The sequence below is a fragment of the Peromyscus maniculatus genome, chromosome 20 (genome assembly GCF_049852395.1).
Source record: "Peromyscus maniculatus bairdii isolate BWxNUB_F1_BW_parent chromosome 20, HU_Pman_BW_mat_3.1, whole genome shotgun sequence".
Classification (NCBI taxonomy): domain Eukaryota; kingdom Metazoa; phylum Chordata; class Mammalia; order Rodentia; family Cricetidae; genus Peromyscus; species Peromyscus maniculatus.
The window spans coordinates 23,519,640-23,542,154 of record NC_134871.1 but is presented as its reverse complement, the minus strand read 5'-3'; the positions used below and the strand labels follow the sequence as shown (position 1 = coordinate 23,542,154).

The 22,515-nt window shown below is 40.3% G+C and overlaps 1 protein-coding gene and 1 non-coding gene across 2 annotated transcripts in view; both read left to right on the top strand.

The window, feature by feature from the left end:
• The window catches only part of Dcaf13 (DDB1 and CUL4 associated factor 13), a 29,848-nt gene that overhangs the window by 1,562 nt on the left and 5,771 nt on the right, over positions 1-22,515 (top strand). The window contains exons 2-8 of the mRNA XM_006982824.4: positions 3,706-3,905; positions 4,370-4,477; positions 8,329-8,418; positions 9,954-10,109; positions 13,982-14,059; positions 15,951-16,033; positions 19,939-20,103. Coding sequence (XP_006982886.1) covers positions 3,706-3,905; positions 4,370-4,477; positions 8,329-8,418; positions 9,954-10,109; positions 13,982-14,059; positions 15,951-16,033; positions 19,939-20,103 — 880 coding nt within the window. The remainder of the gene's footprint in view (positions 1-3,705; positions 3,906-4,369; positions 4,478-8,328; positions 8,419-9,953; positions 10,110-13,981; positions 14,060-15,950; positions 16,034-19,938; positions 20,104-22,515) is intronic.
• Positions 16,789-16,919, top strand: LOC121824535 (small Cajal body-specific RNA 8). The gene has a single exon (XR_006066475.1).

Below are 22,515 nucleotides of genomic sequence, written 5' to 3'. Positions count from 1 at the left end.
TGTTGGTACAAATAAAGAGAGCTGCTTCCCTGAGGAACTGAAACTGGGTGTCTAGAGTGCTGTTTAACCTCGGCGTCCCTTGCCAGATTTCGTGCTCCAGCTGCGCGGGCTGCAGCATCTCATGATTATATTTTGGTTAGCAGGCTTTCCTATCAGACCGAGCTTACAAAGAGGGGGAGAATCATGTGACTATATGCGCTGTGGTTAGACAGTGGGTCACATAAATAGCTGCTTCCTAAATGTCTGAATGAATGAATGAGCAGGTGACAGCCTGGGCACAGAATCTTATTCTAGGTGATATAGCCATTTTTGTTATTAACATTTTTGTTTTGTAGTGGAAATGTTAATAGTAAAATGGAAAAATAGAATTTTTGGAGTACTGTAAAATGTAAAACAAGAAATACTCTTGTTATTGTCTATTTTTGTTTAGTGCTGTTTCCTTGTAAATTTTATGCACTATTTAAATACTGAGGTAAGTGCTGTTGAGCCTTAATTTTTAAACTATCCATAATTCTGATGTGGGTGGTTCATGTGTAGGAGCACCTTGAACAAATACATGTGGTTTTTCTGGGAGTTTTAAACAGTACTGGCATGTGCTTATGATGTATGTCGCATGCTACATTAGTGTTAGTGGCCTGTCCTTGACTGGATGAATGAAGTTGGAGGTGGATATAGTGGTTGTGATTTAGAAGGCTTCAAGTGAATATTTTAAATGGGTGCATGAGGTTGGAGTAAATTTAGATGAAAGTTAAATCTTAATGGAAGGGATGTTCAGAAGGAAAATGCAGGTAGGGTTTTTGGTTTTTGTTTTGTGTTTTGAGACAAGGTTTTTCTGTGTAGCATTGGAACCTGTCCTGGAACTCGATCTGTAGACCAGGCTGGCCTTGAACTCACAGAGATCCGCCTGGCTCTGCCTTCTGAGTGCTGGGATTAAAGGTGTGCGCCACCACTGCCTGGCTGTGCAGGTAGTTTTAAATGACAGTGAGTAAACCTGTTGGAGCTCAACTTCCAAAAGGCTTTGAAGCTGATGAAACAGTGAGACCAGATTTTAGAAGACCAGAAAGGGGTTGGAACTCAACTCTGTACCTCTAAAAGCAGGTGTTTAGAGTATCCAGTACAATATGGGGGAAACATCAGAATTAGAACATCAGTGTCTGCTTCCTATCTTAAACAAACTGAGTCAGACTTGGTGGTTCAAGACTTTAATCCCAGCACTCCAGAGGCAGAGGCAAAAGCTGGGCATGGTGGCACCTGCCTTTAATCTCAGCACTCAGAGGCAGGTGAATCTCTGTGAGTTCAAGGCCAGCCTGGTCTACAGAGTGAGTTTTAGGACAGCTAGGGCTCCACAGTGACCCCTGTTTAGAAACAAACAAGATTCTCTAAATTTATTTATGTAATAGTTAATACAACATCATTTCAGCCAACTGTTAAGTATCCCAGGTCTGGGGGGAACAGACAAGGGGGACTTGCTTCTACCTTTCGAATATTGTAACATATTATAGTTTACTTATTGGGGGGTGTAATAATTTGTATAATGAAGGGAAAGACTATAAAAATGTTCGCTCTCACAGAAATACCTTGACTTTATTAAGGCAAAGTTCTTGAAGACCCTAACTATAAATTAAGTATTTCTGAAACTGGTAAACTTTTCTCTAGTTAAGAATATTAACTAAGATGCTTTCTTTAACTTTTAAAAGAAAATAATGCATATAATCTGCTCCAAGTCCCTTTCCCCTGTTGCTTATTTGATTTTGAGACAGCACCTCTAACCCTGGCTAGTCTGAAATTTTCCATATAGACAGTACTGGCGTCGAACTCCTGGAGAGCTGTCTGCCTCTGCTTCTGGAGCACTGGGACTAAAGGTGCAGCACCATGGTCAACTTTTCCAAGTCCATTTTAATGACAAGTGAGGAAATTGCTTTAAAAATTGGGCTGTTCAGAGATTCTTTTGAAAATATATGTTTGGAAATGTTTTTACTATTTAAAAACTCATACTGAACATGCTGTTTATAATAATGATGGATTTTGTCTGTGTGAAAATACTTGGAAAGAGCATGATCTGTCTTCTTTTTAACTTAGATATTATATCAGTTAGTTGTAGGAATCAGAGTAGATAGAACATTCCAAAACATACTTCAGAAATAACTTTGGAAAACCTGGTGGATATGACCAAAAAGTAAATATAGCTAAATGAATATTGCCAGCTGTAGACATCTTCTCTTTGGATCTGCTTATTTATGTGAATACAGACCTCACTTTGTCCAACACCATATTAACTGAACCAGTGAGAGGTTCACAGTGACTGCAATCACATGTATCACCACAGAAAAATGTGCCAGCATGCGCTTGGTTATAGTATGTTAGCATCCCATTAACACGGCACTGTCCAGAGGTGAGTACTACATAAGTGCGTTTGTATACCATTAACATGGCACTGTGTAGAAATCAGTGAATCTTTGTCCATTAAAACCAGATGTTGAAACACACATTTGGGGGCCTTTAATTTTTCTCTCAGGAAGCTTAATTGGAAATAAAATTTTAGTGAAAACAAAGCATCTTTAATAATGCTTATATCAAATATACCGGCTCAAGGACCATGTTACAATGAGACAAATCCAAAGGATTGACAACTGCTGGGCGAGCCTGTAGACATTTTTAGTTGTGGGAATGGCATGTGCTTGACTAATCTGGTAACAGTTTTGCTGCCGAATCAAGTAGGGGTGATAGCTTGTAGTCTGGGTATAAGGTGTTAAGGGCCAGCACTAAGTTAGTAGATGTTCGGGAAAGGGAAGAAGAATGGCTTTCAGAGAGGATGAGTGTTTGAGTTTGGGGGTTGGGGACTGTGGAAGGTGGAATTTGGGAATAACCAAGCTTTGCACTTTATTGCATGTTGGTGTGATAGCAGGGTGAAGTCGAAGGGAAAATGTGTTTCCTGTTACACATTGAATTTGGTTAGCCACAGGCTTAGAATGAGACAATTTGTTTGGCAGACTAGTTAAGAACATGCTTACAGGCAGGTTACTTAGCATCTGTGTGCCTCAGTTTCACCAACTATAGAGTGGAAGATAGCAGTAGAGCATAATGGTGCTGTGCAGATTATGTGAGTTAAGATTCGGTATTTGGAATAGTGTCTGGGACTCAGTGAGCTCTTACTTCAGTGCTTTCCATGTAAGTAAACAGATGTAGGAAGTGCTCAATCACTAGTCGCTGTGTGGTGTAGTTAAAAGTCAGAACCTGTGTGTGTCAGTGCAGTGTTAGTATCCTGGAGCAGCTAGCACAAGCAGTGTAGTTGAGCATAGTTCATCAGAGTACTCGGCTTTGCTCCAGACACTGTGCTAAGCATAGGCATCCAAACGAACAGTGTGTTGGAACCCCCTCCCCATGAAGGTCACAACCCAGTTGAATATGGTAGGATGTATAGAAGGAAAGCTGTGTATGTGTTTATAGTCTATGTATGTATGTATATATTGCTATGTATGTATATATATATAGTCTACTTGTACAAGACTATGTATACCATGATTTCCCCGTAATTTTAAAAAGGTTTGTAGGTAACAGGTGTACTTTTGTATCTTTCAGAGTGCTAGACAGAAGACAGTATCCCCAATTAAAGACCTTCTGAGCAACAGATTACATGGTTAGCTGGGGCTTTTCACAGGAAATAGTAAATGTGAATTATTTTAAGAGAGATTATTCTTATTCCAGTTCCAAGAAACTATGATCCTACCTTACATCCTTTTGAAGTCCCACGAGAATATGTAAGAGCTTTAAATGCTACCAAATTGGAACGAGTGTTTGCAAAACCATTCCTCGCTTCCCTGGATGGTCACCGTGATGGAGTCAATTGCCTGGCAAAGCATCCAAAGAGCCTGACTACCGTCCTTTCTGGGGCATGTGATGGAGAGGCAAGTTCCACTTTGAATCTGCTGTTTTAAATGAGCACATTCTCTAACAACCTCTTTACTTTGGCTACTCTTGTTTGACTTCAGTTTAATTCATGAGCCTAAACTCTGAAATAATATTTAGTAGTTTTTTCTAATCTTAAAATGGTATCAATTCAGTGGTGTAAGGTTCAGTTTGGCAGTACATAAACTTATATTTCTAATAAAGGTATTTGAATTTTTCACAGAAGTTGTTAATGATGATTGACACTTCATTTTCCATTCTGGAAATGGAAAAAAGACTTTGAAATGCTTTAGAGTCAACAGAGGATTTGGCAGTTTGAATATTTTGCTTGTTGATACATTTATCCACATGCAGTACATTATTTTAATCCAAAGGAGTAGAGTGATTCATAGCCTTTTCAGTGTGGGGTTTCTGAAATATTTCACATTTAGAGTTCACTGAAATTTCTGATGTTTTATTATAGGTTAAAATTTGGAACCTGACTAAACGAAAATGTGTCCGAACAATACAAGCCCATGAAGGTTTTGTAAGAGGGATATGCACTCGCTTTTGCGGGACTTCCTTTTTTACTGTAAGTATACTGTTGGCTCAGTCAGGCTTTCCAACGTGCACAGGAGATCGAATTGCTTAAGTTATTTTCAAGTTCATTTATTTGTTCCAAGGACCTTCGGAGCTCATTAGTACAAAAGAGTTTATTAAACCTTGAAAAGTCCTACCTTTCTTTGATCCAGCCTTACCCGTACTTACTATTTTTTGCCTTTTTATAAATAAGTACCATTGAACTGTTATCCTGAACACTGAGAAGTGGAGTTAATGGAACTTAAGGTGAGAATGATCACGTGACTTACTATGGAAAATTTTTAGTGCTAAGATGAATAATTTTTATTTGGTCAGTAAGGGATCACTGAAATATGTGTATGGGGAAGAATAAATTCATGGAATATTTGCTGTTTCAGCCATTTTTGAGTATACAATTTAGTGACATTCAGTATGGTCATATCATTGTGCTACCGTCACCATTATCCACTTTCAGACGTAACTTGCCGTAGTAACACTAGATTCATTAAGTGATAGCTCCTGTGCTCTCCTCTCAGCCCTAGTAACAACTGTTTTCTGTTTTTCTGATTTGACTGTTGTAGATGCTCCCCATAAGTAGAACCATACGATCTTTGTATGCATAATTGCCTAACCTTTACTCACTTAGCATGATGAAGTCAAGGTTATCCGTGATATAGCTTATGCTATAATTTCTTTTCTGAAGTTGTATAATATTAACAGTGATGTATAGATACCACTTTTTTAAACCCATTCACTTGCCAATGAACTTTTAGTTTGTTTCTACCTTTTTGCTATTTTGAGTAGTACGGCTATGAATATTGGTGTATAAATAGTAGTTCACGTTCATTGATGGTTTTCTAACAGGTGAATGACAGATTCCTTGCTGTGCTTTGAGATGATTGCTTTGAAAGCAATGAATGCTCAGCTTGTAGGCAGTTCTCATTGGGTGCATAAAAAAAATAATAGGGGGCCTACCTGGTAAATAAAACCTGTAAAAAATAGTGGTCAGGTTGAGTAATATTTTGGAGGCTTGATGAGCCTGTCAGATGACTGAAAGGTACATGGGAAGACAGCCGTTCCTGCTCTGGAAGAGGAGAAGACAGCAGTTACCGGTGGGTTAGAGGAGGGGAACACTCTACTGAGATGAGCTAGACTCGCTGCAGGTTATCTGAGTGAAGTTACTGTCCTTCTGGACTCAGAAGAAAAGTCAGAACTAACCTTGACATCATCAGTATAGAACTAATGATTGAGATTATAGTATGATGTGGGTATGAGGAAAATGTAAAAATAGAAAGGTGTCACGGAAGTGGCACTTTAGGATGCCTCTACGTGGGAAAACATCGTGGCAGCAGAGCAGATAGACCTGCATGACATAGTGACTTTACCATCTATAGTAGACGGAAGGGGTGGTGAGCTGGAGCTGCTGGCGGCTAGGCTTCTGTTCTTCCGGTGGCTTCCCTCCAGATGTCTGAACTGATAAAGTAATAATATCCCAGCCAGAATATTTGCAGTATGTTTTTCCCTTTTTTATAGAGCTGGAGATTAAACCAAGCATTGTGCATGCTACTCAAGGCTCTCACTAAATTTCATTTTCAACCCTACTATATGATTTTTTGTGTGGTTTGCTTTTTTTTTAAGCATTCAAAATGAATAAAGTCTAAGTGTCCATCGACAAATAAAGAAAAATTGATGTATAGATGTAGTGCAATACTCTTCATAAGGAAAGGGGGAAATCCTGTCTTTTGCAGCATTGTGGATGGATGTTATGCTGGGTGATATAAGCCAGCCACAAAAAACACTACAGAATCTCTTTTTGTTGTTGTTCTTGTTTTCGAGATGAGTTTCTCTGTGTAACAGTCCTAGCTGTCCTGGAACTTTATAGACCAGGCTGGCCTCAAACTCAAAGATGCCTGCCTGCCTCTGCCTCCTGAGTGCTGTGATTAAAGGCGTACTCTACCACAGCCTGGCCAGAATCTCACTTTTAAATAGACTATGGAAGATCAAACATCTTACTCCTAGGTTCCAGTGGCTTTAGAGAGGTAGAGACTGAGAAGATGTTGTTTTAAGAATATAAACTTTCAGATAGGCAGAAAGAGTAAATGCATGTAATATATTAATAGAAATGCACATTTTAAATTAAAACCAGGAATATGGTACATTTTGAACATCTCTAATTAAAAAAAAAAAAATCTGGTCTAGAACACTCAAACCCCCCAGATCTCTGGAGCCGTCAGCTTGATGCCAGAAGTAGGAGACTCATGCCTAAAACCTGCTTCAAATACAAAGTATTACAACGATTGTATGGCATTATCTGCAGGTAATGGGTGTGGGGTTTGGCCTTGAGTCTCCTGTTAGGGACCTGTGTGTAAGTGCTCCAAAGGCTACTAAGTGTTGTGTAGTACCACATACATGGTTGCTTTACATTGTTAACCACAAGCCACATTAGAGTACACATTTCTAGTTTGAGTTTTTACTTCATCTGTCTTGAACATGTCTGCCAGATATCCAAGTCTAATCCACCACACTTTTTGCTTCACTGATTTGGGCTGAGGTAACACCGGTGATGTCATCATGTTTTCAGTATCTCTGTAACTTTAGCACCAGTGAAAAGAAATGATCTTGTAGGATGTTGAGACCTTCTCCAGAGGTCTGTAGTTCATTTTGAAAGCTTCTAAATTAATGGTTTCTGGAGTTTTGTAACTTGAAGAGAAGTGTTTTGTCTAACTTAAGGTTATAAAAATGCCTTCCAGCAAGCATTTTCATCTTTTTTTTCCCCTTTTTCTTTGCATTTGAAACAATCTGTAATTTATTGTATATGGCATCTTATTGGTTCAGACTTGTTTATCTTTGTATGTGTGTGTTCATATGAATTAGCATATGTGTAGCGGCCTCGGTATCATAAAGTATCAACACTAAGAATCTTCCTCAGTAGCTCTGACTGAAGGACTAGTCCTCCTCGCAATCTTACTCTCGGGCTCCTGATTCTGAGCTCTAAGGCTGAAATAACTAGCGAGCTGCCGTGCCCACACAGCATTGACATGGGTTCTAGGCATTGGTCTTGCTTGCAGGGTGATGCTCTAACTGCTGAGCTCTCTCCTCAGCCCCTGCTTTGTGTGAGTGGGTTTTGTTGTTTTTAAGTCAGGGTCTAACAATGTAGCTTTAGCTTGCCTGAAACTAAGTATGTAGACCAAGCTGGCCTCAAGCTCAGGTAGATCCATCTGTCTCTGTCTCCTAAGAGCTGAGATTAAAAAGTGTGTGCTCCCACACTGGCAAAAGAGATTTAAAAGGAAAACTATCTTCTGTGTATGTGTGTGCCTTGAGTATATGCAGGTGGATGATATGCATGCAGGTGAGGCCAGAAGAAGCATCTGATCTCGGAGTAGAGGCAGGTGTGAGCTCTCTGACTCGGGTACTAGAAATCCGCTCCCACCATGCTGGTTTTTGAGATAGGGTAGTGAGCTGTCCTCCGCTCACATCCTCTTGCCTTTACCTTCTGAATACTGGAATTATAGGTGTGTGCCACCATTGCCAGGCTCAAAACTTTCTAAGTGATTAATCTTATATTCTAATACCCATTTTATTACTATACATTTTTCTTCCTGATTTGAAATACCATTCTTATATGACCTAACTTTGATCTATTCTTTGCCTTTTGCTTTATTCATACTGTTTTTGTTTTTGATTTTATATGCTTTATGTACTTGTTACAAATTTTTGTTATGATAAAGTAGTAGAAAATAAATGTGTCAGTAAATGTAAAAATGAAAGAATGGTATGTGTTACTATTTGAAATGAGATACATATAATTTGATAGATGTGCTTACAACTACTGGTCTTTAGTCATTGTAAAATAACTGTCTCCAGGTTGGTGATGACAAAACTGTGAAGCAGTGGAAAATGGATGGACCAGCCTACGGAGAAGAAGAGGAGCCATTGCATACAATATTAGGGAAGGTACACAAATACATTGACTGGTGATTTAGCCTGTTAAAATCCTTTATCTTTGTAATTACCAAAGGAAAAATAATGTAACAGCCGAGAGGGGTTAGTTTTAATAATTGTCCTGCTAAAGCAATGTTTAAAAGCAACATTTTATGTAATTACAATCCTTTGAAGCTTAAGACTATGACCAGCTCTTTGGTACTCACTATACTAGAGTTTGATTTCTCTTTAGCTGGACCAGCCATAATAGACAGTACAGGTCATAGAGAGGATGTAGTGATGTGGTTTTTACTGTAGTAGAGTTTGATTTCTCTTTAGCTGGACCAGCCATAGTACACAGTACAGGTCATAGAGAAGATGTAGTGAAGGATTTCTTACAGAAAGCCATGGGAGAACTGGGTAAGACAAATGTTAGAAGAGCAATGGCTTAGTCTCTGTCTGGTTTATGTCATCGTAGATCTTACACAGAGCTCAAAATTTCCTAAAGAATTCATTAGGATGCAAAGCCATGAGTAGTGTGTGCTTGTATAATCTTACACTTGTGACAGTTGTTCTCTAAGTTACAGCCTAAGTGTGATTGAGAACATTTGGCTTACACATGTTTGTGATGCTGATGACATTCTTACATTAAGCAGACAAAATTCTGAAGCTAAGTTTAATCTTTAAATAGATGCATTTTTAAAGCTGCTGCACATATTAGCATTTCTTTAGGTGCTGCTTCAGGTTTCAACAAGTTCAGAATATTGTTTGTTTGTTTGTTTGTTTGTTTTGTTTTTCGAGACAGGATTTTTCTGTGTAGCTTTGGAGCCTGACCTGGAACTCACTCTGTAGACCAGGCTGGCCTTGAATTTACAGAGATCGCCTGCCTCTGCCTCCCAAGTGCTGGGACTAAAGGTGTGCACCACCAGTGCCGCCAGGCTCAGAATATTCTTAAAGGGAGCTGGGGGTAGGATATGTGTACAAGATGGAAAAAATTTCCAAGTGATAATAAGTTAGTAATTCAAAAAGCAAAATTGACTTCATTTGCATAAAATGTTTTAGCATTTTATGATACTTTTTTTTCTTTTGATTTTTTTTTTTTTTTTTTTTTGATACAGGGTTTTTTTTGTGTGTGTTGCTCTGGCTGCCCTAGAACTCCTTCTATAGACCAGGCTGGCCTCAAACTCAGAGATCTTCCTGCCTATTTATTCCTGAGTACTGGGATTGGCGCTACCACCACCACCACCACCACCCAGCACTTTTTTGCCCTTTAATGAAGGGCTTCAAAGAAGTTCCTTTAGATTTACCCAAAAGGGAGATAGCATGATTGGTAAGGTGGCTTTCCCAGAGTAAAGTTTACCTATTATGTTCTGGGTATGCCAACCTGTAACTTCCCCCAAATATAGGAAACTCGGTTGCACAGTTTGTGGTGAAGAGTGGTGGGAGAAGAGGAAAGAAGTTTCTTTGTAACAAGGATTTCTAAAAGAAAAAAAAACCAAACCACTTAAAATATGCTGATTTAAAGAATTAGTGAGGTGACATGTATAACACCCTCTTTGCTTTCAAAGACAGTGTACACTGGCATTGATCATCACTGGAAAGACCCTGCCTTTGCCACATGTGGACAGCAAGTAGACATTTGGGATGAACAGAGAACCAACCCTATATGCTCAATGAACTGGGGATTTGACAGTATAAGCAGTGTTAAATTTAACCCTATTGAGGTAATGTTCTTTTTAAAATATTATTATGTTCTGTTTATTGTTTAACATGAACTTTTAGCTCTGTTTTGGAACCATTTTCTACATTTGAACAGTTTTCAAGCATTTGATAAGTTTTCCAGGTTATATCTGGGTTCTGTGAACTCTCAGCTGGTCGTCAGAGTAGACTCCAAGTAAATACTTGCCTCTTTTAGGTTTTGGTTTTGAAACAGGCCTTGGCTAGCTCCGACGGTCTTGAACTTGTGATCCTTTTGCCTAAGCCTCTCATTAGCTTTCCTTTACATGCTTTCCACACTCGTGTTCCATCAGATTTTACCGTTGTACTTTGAGGAAGAGGTCCCTTTTTCTTAAGCTTCTTGGAGATCATGAGAATGAGCAAAGAACATGCTGTTCTGTATTGTAAGTCATACGGGTGCCTGTGCCTCAGTCATATGCATGACCACTCTTGGACTGCATGGCAATTACAATTATAGGTGCTTTGTGCTCTGCTCTGAAATCTGAGCTTATTCCTAGTTCCTTCCTGGTCTGAGTGCAGATGTGGAGGTAGGCTGTTGTATACTATCTATTTGTATAGGAACTTAGGAAGACAGGCTGGCCTGGAGGCTAATATGGCTGTTGGATTCCAGACCTTTCCCTGATCTTTTCTGAATACATAACAATAAATTACCCTCATCGTCCAGAAGACTCAGTCAAGATGCTTTTTCTTTCAGTGTTAATAGGAAGCTATTATGTTAATTTCTGTAAGGGAAACTCTTGAAATGCAAATCTCATACTTTCTGAGACCCAGCATGGTAAGAGAGGGAGGAAAGGTTAAGCCAAAGTAGCAGAGTATAACAATATTCATGTGATGTACTGGGACATGATGTACTGCAGTACAGTGTGAACTTGGGCTCCACGTATTGCCAAGAGGCAAGCAGACAAGGCTCCCCAGCCGCCAGCATGTGCCTGTGTACACACTTCTGCATGAGGCTTTATACAGGTCTAGCAGGGGCTGCCAGTGTGTCCACTGCCTGTTACAGAATCTTACTAGAACACAAGCAGACCCTCTTGCTATACCGTCTGCAGCTGCTTGTAGACCATAGTGGAAAATTGGAATAATTGCTCTGGGAATCACATGCCCATAAAGCCTAAAGTACTTTCTTTTCTGGCTTTTAATGGAAAGGTTCGCTGATCCCTAGTCTTGATTTCTGTCTGAGCTGTGTGTTCCTGGTGCATCCTGCATCTTACTTCCCCATCTGTCTTCCCCAACTGTCATCATCAACAGTAAACACAGATAGATAGTGATTGCTACTTTTTGAAGGGACAAATGTTTTGCTTTCCTATTTTGATGAACATGTCAGAAGAGCTAATGGCTAATTGTAAAACCATAATTGGTCATGACCTGTTGATCATGGTTTTCAAACTTGCCTATTTAATAGCTCTATTTGTCCACTGCCTTTTTCTAATCTTATGAATTGACTTAGTGATAAAAGCAAATGATGTGCATGTCTCTCCCTCTGTATTAAAGCTAATGGAAAGGGCAGGGCAGATTGCTGTGAACAAATAGAGTAGTTATTTCCTTTATTCATTAATAATTAATTGTCTGTTAAAATATTGAAGCCTAAAATTCTGGTAAAGGCAGAAGTTAATACTGAGGATTGCCACGTTTGCAGTGTGAAAGTTTTAATTCAGTCTAGCTGGAACTTTTTGCTATGTTTAGATCAAAGTCTTATTGCTTCTTGGCCTTTTGGCTAAGGTCAAGTGTAGATCAAAGTCTTTGTTTTAGAAATTGACCATGGTCTTACACAAAGGTAACATAATGAAAAGCCACTAAAGGTTAAGAGGTTAAGGGGCAACTAATAGAGGTCTCAGAAGCAGCAATTGAGACAGGCTTTTGAAAAGAGTGGAATCCAGATCGTGTTTTTAACATTAGTTTGTGATATTTCATTAAACTGTGTGCACACAGTAGGCACTAGCTGGCCATACGGCTATTTAGTAAACAACTCTTTCTTCCTGCTCCATTTGCAATAGGAAGTAACGTTAGGCAGAAGCCAAGAGTGTGGTCTCTAGAACCATGAATCAGGAAGAATAGTGTTGCAGAGAGATGCTGAGGGGTGGAAGTGCTCGCTGTGTGAGCACAAGGACTGGATTGGGATCCCCAGCCCCTGTAAAAGCCGAGCACGGTGGCGTGCCTGTGACCTATGTTAGGACATGGAGACAGGTTCAAAACAGTGAGCTTCAGGGTCAGTGAATGACTGTCTTAGAAAATAAGGTGGGGAGAGGGCCTGAAGAGGTGACTCAGTGGTTAGGAGTACTTGGTGTTCTTGTAGAAGACCTGGATTTGGTGTCCAGCACCCACATGGTGTCTCACAGCCATCTGTAGTTCCAGTTCCAATGAATCCAACACTCTGTTCTGCGTCTACCAGCACCAGGCATGCATGTGGTACTTAGACATACATGGAGGCAAACAGTCGTTCACATTTTAAAAAACGAATCTTCAAAGATGTTTATATGGCTGAGGAGATGGGGAGCTGGCTCAGTAGGTAAGCACACTGCCCACATGCCACCAGTCTGAAGCCTGAGTTCAGTTCCTGGAACCCATATGGCAGAAGGAGAGAACTCACTCCTATAAAGTTGTTTCCTGATGACCACACCCTTGGAGATGATGTGCACGCACTAAATAAATAATGTGGAGAGCAATAGAAGAACACAATTGCCTCTGGCATTCACGGACAGGCAGGTCCACCCCCACACCGCGTAAGTGGAATTAGGCTCTACTAGATGATGGTTGATTTTCACTCATCGGCAAGGGTTATTCTAAGTGCTTTGTGTGTTCAAAAGTGACTTAGCAAGGTGTGGTGGTGCATGCCTGTAATCCAAGAGTCTGGAGACCAAGACGGACGGACGGATGGACGGAAGACACACAACCGTGGTTCAGGAGATACTCAGTGAGTCAAGTGCCTGCTGAGCAGCATGAGGACCTGAGTTTGCATCTCCAGTGTTCATGGAAAAGCCAGGAATACTAGTGCATGTCTGAAACCCCAGTGTTCTGGGGAGCAGAGACAGGCAGGGCCCAGAATTTGCTGACCAGCCTGGCAGCCAAACAGTGATCTTCAGGCCTAGGAAGAGGTCCTGTTACAAAGAGTAAGGTAGAGAACAAGAGGAAGACATCCAACATTGACCTCTGATTTCCACATGCCCCTTTACTCACACATGCATGTAGACAACATGTATACCTAAACATACACACACACACACAAGCACACGAGGGCACGCACGTGTACACACACAGAGAGAGTTGGACAAAGGACAGGGCAAATTTCTGCAGCATTCACAAATAAAAGGAAATGTTACCTTCTAATGAAGCAGAAATTTTGAGTGTTTAGGATATATTGTCATATAGAGCATTTAAATGACTGTCTGATTCATCCAGTTGTAGTAAAAGGTCCATTCTCACATTACAGTGATATTGATATCACTTTTAATGTCAAAAGTCATAAAATCGTTTGCATTTTTGATTCACTAATACCACTCCTGAAATTTTATGTTAAGGGAACAATTCAGAAGAAGAGTTTAAATGTCTGAAAATGTTTACTGAAGTGTTATTTATAGTAGTCAAAAGCAGTAACTAAATCTTACTTTGGAGAGCAGGTAAGTAAAATACATTCTGCTCTAAATAAGACACTGTTATTGCTGGTACCTAAAATACATGCGTGGAGATTTAACCATGAAAATACTTGATTTAGCTGAGATTATGAGTGATTTATTATATCCTCGTAAAATGGAATATATTCAGTGTTATAGTTTGAGGGCTTAACGTAAATATTAAAGATTAATAATTTGTGCTTTGCTCCCAAGGCTGGCTTTTAATTGGTGATTGTTACAATTATTTTCAGACATTTCTCTTGGGAAGTTGTGCTTCTGATAGAAATATAGTACTGTATGATATGCGTCAAGCTACTCCTCTGAAAAAGGTGGGTTTCAGTCTTGTCTTTGTTTTATACAATTGTTAAGGCATTCTGTATATCAAGTGACTGAAAAAATGAAACAGTGTTTCACAGTTATGTTCTTCTTCATAGAGCTGTTCTTTAACCCCAGAATGATGGTCATAACATTCAACTTTCCATTGATTTAGACTCTCTTTCTTTGTGACTTCAATAATGCCAGTACATTTTAGGCATCTAATTAGTACTTGCTAAATTGAAACTTGTAAAATGAAAGGTATTTCATTGCATTGCTTAATATGCACTAATTGGGGGGAGGATTATCATATGACATATCCATTATTTTATTCAAAACAGTTTTAGGATTCATTTATATAACCAACTATTTTAATTACATGCTGATGCCAGTTTGACTCTTTGCTTAGACAAGCACTATCTTGTCAAGGAGAGGTTTTTCATAGTCTTTGCATTCACCATGGTCATTGCAGGACTTAGATATCAAAGCTAATTCATCCTTATGCTGACTTTCAAGAGAAATAATGTTGTACACGGAATGGACCACCATTTCAAGAAGAGTGTGAAGTTGGTATCAAGCATTTGTAGTGTTGTCAGGGCACAAGACGGGCTAGATGTCATTCATGCACCAGGCATGCGTTGGCACAGCTCACGTATAAAATCTTTGTCAGCTGGATGTGGTGGTCCAGGATTGCAGTCCTAGCACTTGCTAGGTGAAGGCAGGAGGATCAGGACTTCGAAGTCATCCTTGAAACACACTGAGTTCCAGGCCAGCTTGGGCTGATGAGACTCTGTCAAAAGAATGTAAAAAAAAAAAAAATTTTTTTGTAATGTGTTGATTCAGATATTAAAAGTAGGGAGAATGAGATTAGTATATTCATTAAAAGTACAAATTTAGCTATTTATTCGTGTGATATGTGAACTTTGCTGTCTGTATTTCTTTTGTAAAATGATGGTATTAACCAGTACCTTGCGGTATATTTATAGAAATGAGATATGATGCTTTTTAGCATTTACCGGAATGCTGACATGAAGGTCTGGTTTACTAAATAGTAGTCTTTGACTAATACACATATCTTCACACATTTTTAGTGGAGTTAGATCAGCTGTAATTTGAAGAAAAAAATTACATTGCATTTATTGGTTGTTTTAAAGTGTAAAACAATGCTTAATTGGATTTGTCACATGTAGATAGTAATAGACACTGCTACTTTATCTTGTTTGCCTTTTCTTTTAATTAATTATTTTCAAGACAGGATCTCACTATGTAGTCCTGGCTGTCTTGGAACTCAGTGTGAGACCTGCCTGCCTCTGCCTCCTAGAGCTAGGATTAAAGGCGTGTGCCACTATGTGCAACTTTATTATTGTTGTTGTTATTTTAATCCACTCGGCTACCTTTCTTTATCTTTGGGAAAGAAGTTGAGAGCTAAGCTTTGTAAATATGGATTTCTTGACTCTCTTCCTCCCCAGACACCAGGACCACTGCGGATGGAACACGGGGAGTTAGCAGTCATCGAAGGGTCTTTCAAACCTTGCTTCCCTTTGGAAACATTTCTTCTGAGCCCTCAGCTCACTGTTAATGTTGTGCCTTTTGTGTTACCATTTGTTGCTTTATTATTTGTATCTTCATTTTGTTGTTGTTGTTGAAATATATGCCTCAATTTCCTAACTAAGAAGTCATTTGAAGGTCAGGGGCTAGGTGTTAGACATTGTTTTGTCTTTTTGTAGTTACCACTCTGTTCTCAGGAAACAATCCTTGATTTCTTTCCTGACTGTTCTGAATTGTGTACTGTGCATATGAAAATATTTTCTTGAATCAGAAAAAAAAAAAGAAAGTAGAAAATGTATTCATTTTGTATATGTTAATTTTGTGGTAATGAGATAAAATGTATGCTTCCTTTCTCAGGTTATCTTGGATATGAGAACAAATACAATCTGTTGGAACCCTATGGAAGCTTTCAATTTTACTGCAGCAAATGAAGATTATAAGTAAGTGTCTCTCTTTTTAGAAACTTACTCCTATCAAAAATGGCTCCATTGCATTGCATTGCCTTGTTAATATAGTATGTTTCCCTTGGTAAGTACATTTTCATAAGCAAGTTTGGAAGCTCTCATTTGTTTTGCTAAAAATAATTTCCCAAATTGTAAAAGAGGTTTTTAGAAAAAATATTTTCTCAGATTTTAAAGTAACTTAGACAAAGAATAGTAGGCTGGCATCTTTGGGTAAATCTTGTTTGTACAGCAGTTTGTGAGCATGACCATGCTTGTTTACTTGGGTGTGTTTACTGGTATGGCTGCATTATGTTGTGATGCCTGTGTTGGATAGTTATGGTAAAGACCTGATGGCTTACTTGACCAAAGAGAAGAAAAAGGATGATCTCTGATGTAGGCCTTTTAAGTAGCGACTGGACCAGCAGGTGTGGTGGTGCATGTCTGTGTTCCAGAGGCCGAGGCAGGGGGATGGAGTTTGAGGCTACCCAGGGTTACATGGTACGTCAAAGCCAGCTTGGGTTGTGTAGGAAGACACTGTTTCAGAACACACAAACATGAGCAGGCAATGCTTGGCCCATACATGCTTTGTTGGAAGCAGTATGTGCTTTACAAGTGTTTGTGACTCCTCAAGAAGCTGACGCTCATGTAGTCTAACTGTTTGCTGTCTTTATTAAAGCCAACAGAAAGTGATAGTTTACTCTGTTAGCTTTAGAGTGCAGATGTTTTCTGTGCCTGTAAAGCTGACATAGCACTGGGAGAGTGATACACAGATTGGGCAGAAGTACTGCTCTAATTGTTACTAGGCCTCCCTAGAATAAATTGCCTTTCGATGACCAGGACGAATTGAGTGAAATCGTCATGGACAGATACGGGGCAGACAATTTCTTAGATATTCAGATACACCAAGTTAGTTAATGTCTCCCTACCCATAACTTGGATTTGCTGTCTTTTTTCTTTCAGTAAATAAAAAACAAGCAAAACTGACAGAGCAGACTTTGAACCAGGAGATTTTATGATTCCTTATGTAATGCTTTACTCTTGTTGAAATATTATACATTGGCTGTCTCATTTCATCTTTTTACGTTAATCTAGCGAAAATTAGATATTAGTCTTGCTATATTTTGATGCATTTTATTATTATTTTTAAGTACATTCTTTTTGTCGGGGGTCGGGGGGGAGGTTTCAAGACAAGGTTTCTCTGTGTAGCCCTGGCTATCCTGGAACTTGCTCTGTAGACCAGGCTGGCCTTGAACTCAAAGATCTGACTGCCTCTGTCTCCTGAGTGCTTGAACCACCACTGCCTGGCTTTAAGTACATTCTTAATACGTACTTTTTGGAAAGGTACAAGCTTGTTGGTGGATTTGAACTTTAGATTGTCTATATTGAAAATCTGCCCATAGGGGCTGGAGAGATGACTCAGCAGTTTAGAGTACTTGTTACTCTTGCAGAGGACCCATGTTCTGTTGCCAGCGCCCACTGGGCAGCTCACATCCACCTGTAAGTCTGGTTCCAGGTGTCTGATGCCCTCTTCTGGCTTCTGGAGGCCCCTGTACATATGTAGTGCACACATAGACAAGGAAGTACACACACAGACACATAAGTAAGAAGGCTGTTTCTCACTGTATCCAGTGTGTGAGAGTGTAAATGGTGTATTAGCTCATATGTGGGACTAGGGGCGCCTAAGTGGCACTGCCTGAAGTTCTCTCTTCGGATTGCTGTACTGAGAACAAGCGCAGTTGAGTCATTAGCAGTACTAACCACATTGAAGTTTACTTTCTGTAATAGATGCTTTGAAATGAAATGGTGCTGTTGCAATTGAAGACAATAAAAGACAAGAGTAATTCAGCAGCATAGTGCCCTCTCTGCTAAGATTTCTAAAGTACATTGTGAACTAGCTGTTTTGCCAAGATAATCTTTTTTCAGAGCCTTCTTGGAATTCCTCATTTCTTGCCTTGGGAAGAATTATATACGGTTCCTAAAACAAGACATAGCTCTTAAAAGAAATGACTACTACTTTTCATAATTGTCCTTATTTTTAAAATCTCTTGGTGAGTATGATGGTGTATGCCTGTAGTCCTAGGACTGGGGAGGCACTAGCAAGAAGGGTGAGGAGTTCAGGGTTATCTGCTGTGGAGAAAATTTGGCTCAGTGGCTCAAGGGCTGCATGAGAGCCTAAGACAGAAGGGTCTGCTGTGGTAGCTCTCTCGTGTGTCTTTGTTCTTCTTTGAATAGTACAGTAAGTCTTCATTACAACTCAGATGCAGATCGAAGGCATTCAGTTGTTGCTGTAGCAGTGGGCAGGCCGTGTAACCCAGCTCAGTGCTGTGGCTGTGCTGTCTGGAGGACAGCCAAGAGTAGATGCCGGCCTCAAGAGTTGTCGTAACTCACAATGGTAGACACGCCTGTCCAGATGGATTGAATTTGCAATTTTTCTTCCTTCACAGATTGTTGATACAATTTGTTTAAAAAGCAGTTTGCTAAAAGAAAAGAAAAGTTGAGACTCACTCTACTAGGCAGGCAATGTGTTGTAGTTGTCAAGTCAGAAGTTAACCTCAGAATCAGTAGACCCAGGCTCCCACACCTAGGGGTTGTTGGAGGCTCTGAAAAGAGCAGTGCTTTGGACTGTTTGTTTTGATCTTCTTTGAGATAGGCTCAGCATGGTCTAGAGCTTGCTCTGTGGTGGTATTGTGTTCCCCAAAATATTGTGTACCCTAATAAACTTATCTGGGGTCAGAGAACAGAAAAGCCACTAGATACTTGATAGGCAGTGGTAGCACACGCCTTTAATCCTAGCATTCCAGAGGCAGAAATCCATGTGTTCAAGGATATAGCCAAGCATGGTGACTCAGCCTTTAATCCCAGAAAGCCAGCCTTTAATCCCAGGGAGTGATGGTAGAAAGCAGAAAGGTACATAAGGCGTGAGGACCAGAAACTAGAAGCATTTGGCTGGTTAAGCTTCAGGCTTTCAAGCAGCAGTTCATCTGAGAGCCATTGGGATGAGGACACAGAAGATTCCAGTCTGAGGAAAACCAGCTGAGAAGTTGGCCAGGTGAGGTTAGCTGTGGCTTGTTCTGGTTCTCTGATCTTCCAGAGTTCACCCCAATAACTGGCCTCAGGTTTGTTTTTATTAATAAGATCATTTAAGATTCCTGCTACACTGCTCCCTAGCTCAGGCTGGCCTGCCTTCAGTTGGTGAGCTCCTGCTTCAGTCTCTTGATTGTGGAGGCTACAGGCATGAAGGCGGAAGTACCCTACCCAGAGTGGTTTGTCTTGTGAGAAGAATATTAGGAATTTTTGTAAGTGTTTGCCTGCATGTATTGTCTTCTATCATTATCTTGGTCTAGACAACTAACAAATTGCCATAGATTGAGTGGTTTAAGCAAAGAGAGTTATTTTATACTAGTTTGGGAATTGCCAACATAATCAGGATCACTGAGGGCCCTCTTCCAGAATGCAGGCAACCAACTCCTGTCCTCACAGGGCAGGCTGCTCTCTGGCCCCTTCCACATTTGTGTGTGTGTGAGAGAGAGAGAGAGAGGGCACACACGTGTGCACATGCACAGCCCATAGTGCACGTGTGGAGGTCAGAGGACACCTCGTGGGAGTTGGTTCTCTCCCACTATGTGGGCTCTGGGGACTGCACTCAGGTCCACTTGTCTTGATGGATACACCCTTACTCAGCCATCTCAGTGGCTCGCTGTTTGATTTTGTGTCATATTACAAAGCAGTAAGAACCGTTGGTGTTTTTCTCTGTGTCTTACCTGCCTTAACTGTTTTCAGAATCAGACTGCTTATTAAGAGAGTCATCATTTAGCTGATGTTCTTGTTTTTTACTAATGTCTTGTAATACTACATGTGGCTTCTTTATAAATTGGAATGAAATATTTGACAATGTCTTACAGCTTATACACTTTTGATATGCGTGCGCTGGACACTCCTGTTATGGTCCACATGGATCACGTCTCTGCGGTACTAGATGTGGACTACTCACCCACTGGGAAAGAATTTGTGTCTGCCAGTTTTGATAAATCTATTAGAATCTTTCCTGTGGACAAAAGCCGAAGCAGGTATGTGACTGCCAGCAAGCCACTTATTTTTGCATGGTATTTCTTTAGTCCTGATAATCATTGATTTTTTCTTAGAAGGCGGGTGGTTGTGTGTATATGATAGGGCTTCCACCCAAGTATTGTGACATGGAGTGTGGACATCTGCTGAGTCATGTGAGGGCAAATCAGGGGCTTTGTTTTATTGACTAGGAGATTATTTCCATATAATTCATAAATTTACTAAAAAATTTAGTTTGATGGTTAAGAACTCAGATTTTTTTTTTTTCTGAAAGTAGTTTTAAAAGCAATGAATAATACTCCCTGGTATTTTTTTTCACACATTCAAATCCAACTTACTCTACCAGGCAAAGATGAGAGGAAGAAACAGTTTAGATTGGTGGGCTCATTCCCTTCCTTTCTAGGCTACTCGGTCCCGTGAAGAGGTCCATACAAGGTAGTTACGAGGCTGATTAAACCAATTAGAAGTTTTGAGACATTTTACTAATGGCCAGACCAGGAGCAGACTTGTGTCTCTGAAACATCTCTTGGTGACCAAGCTCAGAGCTACAGCATTTTAAAAGACAAAATCCCAATTACATCAGTGTGTAGGGAGTGCCATTGGGGGCAGGGGTTATATTACCAAGTAACACCTGCTCTCTTGTGAAGCTCAGTATATTCCAGACACTACGTGACAGTTATTTCTAATTTATTTTAGTTTTATGTTTAAGCTTGCACAAATACCAAATATTTTGTTTAATATGTCTAGACCACGGTTAGGGTCATGGACAAAAAAAAAAGCTGCCAAAGCTGCTGTGGCTGCTGACAGGGATGGAAGGCTAAGAAGCAGAGTCTAGGGAGACATGAAATGTGGTGGGGACAAGATGGCCTTGACTTGGTCATGTCGCCTCTATCTTCTGTTGAACTGAGAGGTAGGAGATGTGAGCGCTCTGTGAGCATGCTTAGTAGGATTCCTGTTTTTAAGATTGGAGTGTTTCCTACAGCTTAACTTGACTACTTGTTTTATGTAATTGAGTGTAGCATTATATATGCAGTTTTTTATGTTGAGGTAATTTATAGAAAAGTGTGGCATTTTCAGAGACTTCAGGGAAATTTTGGACTTTATGTTTTGCTTCGCTGGCTGACTTTGTGATGCTGAGGATTCAGCCTGGGCCCTTGTGAGAGTTCTGTGCCAGTGAGTTCTTCCCTAGATCACTTACTCCGCCTTAAAGCCTGACTCGTGTGCTGTGGTTTACAAAGAACTTGAATGTGCATTCTCACTGTTGTTTAGTAATGCTTAGACATGTGTGTAAGGACACATAAACCAAAGGAAAGTGAAACAAGCCATCCCATCAGAATTAGGACAGCTGAGCTTGGTGGTACTCAGGAGGTAGAAGCAGGAAGAGTGTAGGTTCTAGGATGTTTGGATTTGCTTTCCATTGCTGTGGTGAAACACCATGACCAAAAGCAACTTGGGGAGGAAAGAGTCATTTGATTTATCCATCTTAGTCAGTCTAGCACGAAGGGTGATGGGAACTCAGGCAGGAACCTGGAGGCAAAAAGGAAAGCAGAGGCCATGGAGGAGTGCTGCTTACTGGCTTGCTTCCCAGTGGTTGATCAGCCTGCTTTTTTTTTTTTTTCTAACCACCAGAACCACCTCTCCAGAGATGGCACCACCCACAAGGGGATGGGCCGTCACACATCAGTCATTAATCAAGAAAGTGCCCCACAGATCTGCCTATAGCTTAATCTGATGGAGGCATTTCTCAGTGAGGTTCCCTCTTTCCAGATGACTCTAGCTTGTGTTCATTACCAGCAGATGATTGCGATCCAGGTATGATTTAGTCATGCATACGAATGAGAGTGTCCTGGGGGTTTTCGTTGCCATTGCACACTTCTCCTGTACACTGCTGGTGTTGGCTCCTAAGTGACCTTGGAATACCCCCACATTCTTGCGCAGTTTGCACAATTTCCTACACGATTCTCACACTTGTAACAGTATGAAGAACCAGAAGACTCCATTGGTTGTTTGGCATTTAGCCTTTAAAGGTAGCGGGATTGTGCTAATATGATGTGTAAGCAAAGAATGGATGGAAAGAGTCAGAGAAGTGGAATGGCTGGTACTAGGTGTAGATCAGGAGCCCTCAGGTTCAGGATGAGTTACTTCAAAGCCACGTGGGCTAACTAATGCAGGTCTAGCTAGAAAGTTCAGCTGATGAAGGAATTGTAAACAGGAATTCTTACTGGAGGATTTTGTCCTGGTGTCATGTGAAGCTACAGTCTCAGGAGTGTTACTTCCTGTTGTTTAGATATACATGCTCCTCCTCCTTCTGCTCGAGAGCAGCCCCGGTTCGTTTTCCATGGTCTGTTCTTCCTTTCTGACATTACAGAGCATGTGTCACCAAGCTTAGACAACACTTTGAATGCCTTTATTTG